Source organism: Planococcus citri, chromosome 1, assembly GCF_950023065.1.
Source record: "Planococcus citri chromosome 1, ihPlaCitr1.1, whole genome shotgun sequence".
NCBI classification, from domain to species: domain Eukaryota; kingdom Metazoa; phylum Arthropoda; class Insecta; order Hemiptera; family Pseudococcidae; genus Planococcus; species Planococcus citri.
In genome coordinates this window covers 38,967,477-38,973,476 of record NC_088677.1, presented here as the reverse complement: position 1 = coordinate 38,973,476, position 6,000 = coordinate 38,967,477, and the positions used below count along the sequence as shown (strand labels likewise).

Sequence of the window (6,000 nt, the reverse complement as noted above, 5' to 3'; positions counted from 1 at the left end):
CTTATCAAGTATAGGTACTGCCAAACGTCCTAATATCGGACACATCTTTATAGCTAGGTAATAAAAAGTAAAGAGTGAAAAAAATGAAATCTGGAATTTATGTTTCTTATATAGGTACATTTTCAGGTAGAAAACTGTTCATTTTTTTAAATTTTGTGTTTATCTATCATAAACTTGGTGTCCTCAATTAGGGCATACCTAGTGTCCGAAATTAGGACGATTAATTGACAGTACAAAAATATGCAAAGCTGAATTTTTTCCCCTACTTTAAAGTGTGGCTGAAGTTAGGTATTGACTCGATATGATTTTTGACGCTCTTTTCATTGACGTGGTCGGTTACTTTCAAAATAACTCATACAAGGGTAAGAAAACGTGCTCAAAATTTTGCTTCAAAAACTTTGAACGCGTTTTTTACCCTTTTATGATAATTTTTTTCTGAAAAAGATTGAAACTCAAATAGGTATCTATCCTTCTATACCTATAAGTACTCATATAAAAATAAACCCCAAAACTTAAAAAATATATAAAATTAGAGCAGCCGATTCAATTTTTTTTGGATTTTGTCTTTGTCCTGAAATTACATATAAAATAAGTAGGACCTTAATTTTGGCCATTGAGTGACTAAAATTTTTGTTATAAACTGTTGGCTCAGCTCCAAGAACACGTTCATATAAAGTTCTCTGATTAAATAAGTACATATGTGAGGGCGCATACGAAAACACACCAATTGGCCAAAAAAATTTTTTTTCTTCGCCCAATTTTCGTAGGTACTCTTCAAAAATCGAGTGGAACCCTCCGTAGGGTTTTTTTTGGCCATTTGGTGCGTTTTCGTATGCGCCCTCACATATGAGGTGATGTAATTTAAAGAAATTTGAGTATGTTTGACTATCCATCTAATTGCATAGTGTAAAAAATTACTAGGCGTTGCACAACAATTTTTTCAATAGATTAAAATAATGCAGACGTTCGAATTTAGAGTATCAATGTACGAATGTAAAACATCAAATTTACCTATTAGAATAATCATCGGCACTTCCTCCCGAAATAACGCACTCGAAGGAAATACAAAATAGTGAAAATACTGGTTTTTACAATGGGTGGCCTTTTCGTCCTGGGGTGGACCGATAAAATTAGACTCTGTGTAGTTGCTTTCCCTAGAGTGCAACGGACTCCGTTGATATTTAGAATCAACTGGTAGTGTTTTTTGATTATAATACTAAAAACTCGTTTACCTTGCTTTAAACGCGAGATTCGCAGCGAAAGTATTTAAAACTGTGCAATTGTTTTGAATCGTTGATCAGTTGCGGTCAGTGATCGATAATATGTGACGCGTGGTCTGCGAGAATCTTGAATATTAAAAAAGTAACAATTTTTATTCGCATCAATACCGATGAGCACAAACAGTAAGCAATATGTTCTTTTTTTTCATTTTTTTTTTTTTAATGTGTTCTTATTTGAAAATGGTGATATGTGAATTATTTCATCAGTTTATTTTTACAAAGAATCTACGTGACGATAAAGGATTTAAGGAAAATATCAATAACCATTTGAACGGTTACCTACACATTTTTCCGAATGGAGTTCTCATTCATACGGATACTCCTATTTTATAAAAATCGTTTTATGTTGAGTGAGATATTGAAAATTTTTACGCATTGATGTTTTCCAATAGGAATCAAGCTTAGTCATTTTTCAATTTCATTCGTACCAATAAAACTGAAAAAAGAATTTTACTCATATTAATATCAATTGAAAAGAGAAAATTTTTCAACGAATTATTAATCTTTAGAAATAAATAGGCATACTTTATCGTAGGTATCAGCCTCTGTTGAGAAATTTTTACCACCTACCTACTTTCTCAAAGAATCTCGAAAATACGATTTTTTTTGCTTAAGTAATAATTATAATTTGTGTAGGTAGGGTGGTAAATATGGATTATTCATTGAGCAAATAAATATAACATTGTACCCAATGAAACAATTTCCAGTCATCGTTAGTGATACTACAAAAATTTAGGTAGGTAGGTATTTATGTACTTATACGAGTATCTATGTATATGGCTCAGACATCATGTTGAGCATTGAACCTTTATCAGATATCCACAAAACGTGTTACCCGAAGCAAGGTGTTTGTACCTAGATATATCACAATGACGACTCTCTCGATCAAAATCGACTCAAGTTCAGTGTCATCGAACTTTGCAGACAGCTGCTGCGGTTCATTTCATTTCATCTTCGTACTTATTCGTATTTCATAATTCACGATACATAACACAAACTTGAATATGAGGGACATTTATAGGACAGTTTTCGCCATTTGGTAGCTAATTGAAATAGGTAAATTTCATTTGTAAATATATTCGATCTTTTTTCCAAAAAAAACAACAACAATTTTTTGGTGTTGTGCACCATAATACCGGCACCAGCAGAATCTTAAACATGTTTTACACCTGAAAGTGAACATAAGTCAAGGTAAATAAAGTAAATACACTGCAAGCCACAAGATCTAGGCAATGTAGATACTTTTCAAACTTGCGTGCACATTTCTATCATTCTGTGAGGCTGCACAGTAGAAAATTTTTAGTTACTAAATTTCATTGATAGTCCCCGGCTCCAAAGAGAGTTGCGAGCGAGACCTCAAAACTTTTCCTTGAATATGTACGCTTCTGCATTTTTAATACCTATTTGACAGTGTACAAAGCACCAACCATACCTAATACCTATCCGCAAGAAAAAAGTGGGAAAAAAGTTTTTGGGATGAAGAAATAGATTCCCAGCTTTGAAATTCAACCATTTTTATCATAGTACTTTACCTAATTCATGGGTTTGAATGATTTTCTGGAACTACGTCAGATTACCATTTTTAAAAAGTCTTAATCATGCGTAAAATTTCACGCCAATTTTTAATTTTAATCCTAATTTTGTAAGCACAAATCGGAGGTATTGAGTTTTTCCCGTAACCACTTGTTGCTTATCACCATCAGTCAAAAATTTAGTTTTGCTACCAAAGTGCACTTTTTAAAAATTTTAGAAAAATGAACTTTTTTTAAACCAAGAATTTTTGAAACTAAAATAGCAGCTCCTTATGAGAGCAAATAGGCATCTACGTAGATAGGGGTTGAAATACTCAATGTTTTAGAAAAAAAAAATGTTTATTCTATTTCATTACGTATTTATTGATTGAAATTTTAAAAATTTCGATTCTGAAATTTCATATTTTTTCTTCTTTACCGAGTCCTCTTAGGTTTTCATCAGCTGGAACAGAGGAATGAAGTTTGGTCATTCCACGTCAATTTGACCAAGAAGTGGTAGGGGGTTCGGCGAATTTTTTGAAATTTTTCCTGTGGAAAGACCTTCCAAAGGGATGACAAATGGCGCAAATCGCAGCCCTCTAGCCCTTTTTTAAGTGAACCTAAAATATCATGCATTTCAGCAGTGGATTACTCGATGACCACGGTACCTACCAAAATGGAACATTTTCCCACAGTTAGGAGGTTTTGACAGGCTTTTGGTGATATCATAAAAATCAGTGTTGCCACTTTTTTTCGTACAAAAAATTAGCTCAAAAAAGTTTCAAAACGTAGTTTTCATATCGTTCCGACTCTCAAAAATTCTGAAAAAAATATAAGTTATTATGGATAACTTTTCATGCTGAACAACATATTAAAAAATTGCGATTGGTAACATGTTGCAAAGTTGATTTTAAAAAATTTAAAGTTTGCGAAAAAGTGTGATTTTTTTATTTAAAACATGAAATAAAAAGTTTTGATAGGTGAAGTTGACCCATTTGACCCCTATTTTTACGTATCTGTTGAAAAAGTTGAAAAAACCAGTTCACTCGATGAAATGAACTTCTCACAAAAAAATCAAAATTTGAACAGATTCAAAAAATGAACGAATTTTTATTTTTTTGTTGTGAGTGTAATTTTTATCAACTTTTTCATGAAATACGTCAGAAAGAGGTCAAAATAAGACAACTGAATAAATTTAAACTTTTTTTGATGTTTGAAATTTATAATTGAATTTTTTCGAATTTTGATTTTTTTTGTTAGGAGTTCATTTCATTGAGTGAACTGGTTTTTAAACTTTGACATCCCCTGGCTGCCGTTAAAAATGGGCTAGAGGGCTGCGATCGCCGAATCCCCCTACCACTTCTTGATCTAATTGACGTGGAATGACCCTGTTAGAGGTTTTTGTCCTCAGTGAGATCTACATTATATTATTATTATTTTTCTCACATGTCAGAGAAATATTCCTTTAAAAATATAGGCACCCACCTATTTACTTATTGAAATTTTGCAGATGTGGTGGGGAAAATTTTACTACCTATAGTAGACGATGTCTTTTCAATTTTGAAAGCGGAATTGGCTGAATTCAAAATTATTATTTTACCAATAAATAAACCAATTTCCAAGTTGGAACAGTAAAAAAAAAAAAAAAAAAAAAAAAAAAAAAAAAAAAAAAAAAAAAATGGGAAGGATGTTAGTGGGGTGGATGGGTGGAATCACGAACGTGTCCCTGGATTGGATCTAGCGTTATAATGTAGTTATACCACAGCACAGTAAAAACGTTTTGTTAACCCTTTCGGTGCCGCACGTGAATTACATATGTGAGGGCGCATACGGAAAGGGTCCTTATGACCAAAAAAAAAAAAAAAAGTTCTCTGAAATTGTTGTAGGAACCCTTTACTTTTTTTTTTTTTTTTGGTCGTATGGTCCCTTTTCGTATGCGCCCTCACATATGAAAACTAACCCATAGACCGCGTCACATATAATACATACATATGACAACAACAAAATGCTCTCACAGACTGCGGTCACATATTATGTCTGACATCGTTACTACGTTTGGGTAACATCTATGTCGTCACACTTATGTGCCACTGTCTGTGGGTAACGTAACATTGGTATTGTCACAATATGTGACCGCGCCACCGAAAGGGTTAAAAAAATGAAAACACAGACTAGATTTTTTTGGTTGGTAACTACCCAACGCTAGAAAAATGTTTGATTTGTTGTATGATATGTCTATTATGTAGCTTATATCCTATAGGTAGGTATATTTTTTTTTTGAAAAGCTTCTTTATCATTTTTTTTACTTATATTTTTGTTGATGTCCAAGTTTCTCTCATTTTTTATCAACGGTCCTGAAAAAAAACCCTTACCTACGAAATTTAATGCTTCACTTTTATAGCCTTTATTTTTCTTTTTGCAAAGGTCGTTGTTTCTTACGGTATCGCATACCTAGTCTATGAAATGCTTGAAAAAAAGTTCAGCATTTGAAGTACCTACCTAGTTCTATGATATCAAGTAGAGTTCTTATAAAAATACTTGAATTATTTGATGTTACGCGTGTATCTGAGGTTTTTTCCTTGTGAAAAAGACAAGCATTTTCCATGTCCTACGTCTCTGCGAAAAAACATTCGAGAGTTTAAATAGAACATCTTCAATGAATTTTCACTCGTACCTAGGTGTTTAAAAACTAGATTCAACTACATATATTTAAGGTAGTCGTTTCAAAGTGCCAAAGTTTATTAAAGCTGATAACGGATGGGTAATTATGTGGTCATTAAGATGATTATGAAAAATGATAAGGTTCCCTACCCCTCTTGTTTCAGCCATTATTCGCTTCAATTGTTTTTCTATACGCCCCTAGCTTCAACACCCACACTTACATACTTTTTTTTTTATCCGAACGGAGGTATAAAAATGTATAGTTAGGGTACTCATTACCTACTCGTATTTTTCAAAGAAGGAAATAATATAGCACCCACTTTACACCTACCACCAAAATACATCTAGACATACCTAGCTAGAAAACTATTTTACGAAAACGTCAAGTTGACTTGTATTAAGAGAGTATAGGAAGATAAGATAACGTAACACTTTTGTCCACAGACTGGAAAAAATTGTGTAAGGATGCTGCAGGTTCACCTATTAGTAGGTACACGATAAAATAAAAGTGCTATACTTAGGCCTTGTTCGCAGGTCAAAGCGATTCG

At 32.9% G+C, this 6,000-nt stretch overlaps 1 protein-coding gene across 1 annotated transcript in view; it reads left to right on the top strand.

Moving 5' to 3' along the window:
• The first annotated feature begins 1,246 nt into the window (after positions 1-1,246).
• The window catches only part of LOC135831844 (putative fatty acyl-CoA reductase CG5065), a 29,323-nt gene continuing 24,569 nt past the window's right edge, over positions 1,247-6,000 (top strand). The window contains exon 1 of the mRNA XM_065344652.1: positions 1,247-1,403. Within this exon, the coding sequence (XP_065200724.1) occupies positions 1,391-1,403 (13 nt within the window). The 5' untranslated portion in view covers positions 1,247-1,390. The remainder of the gene's footprint in view (positions 1,404-6,000) is intronic.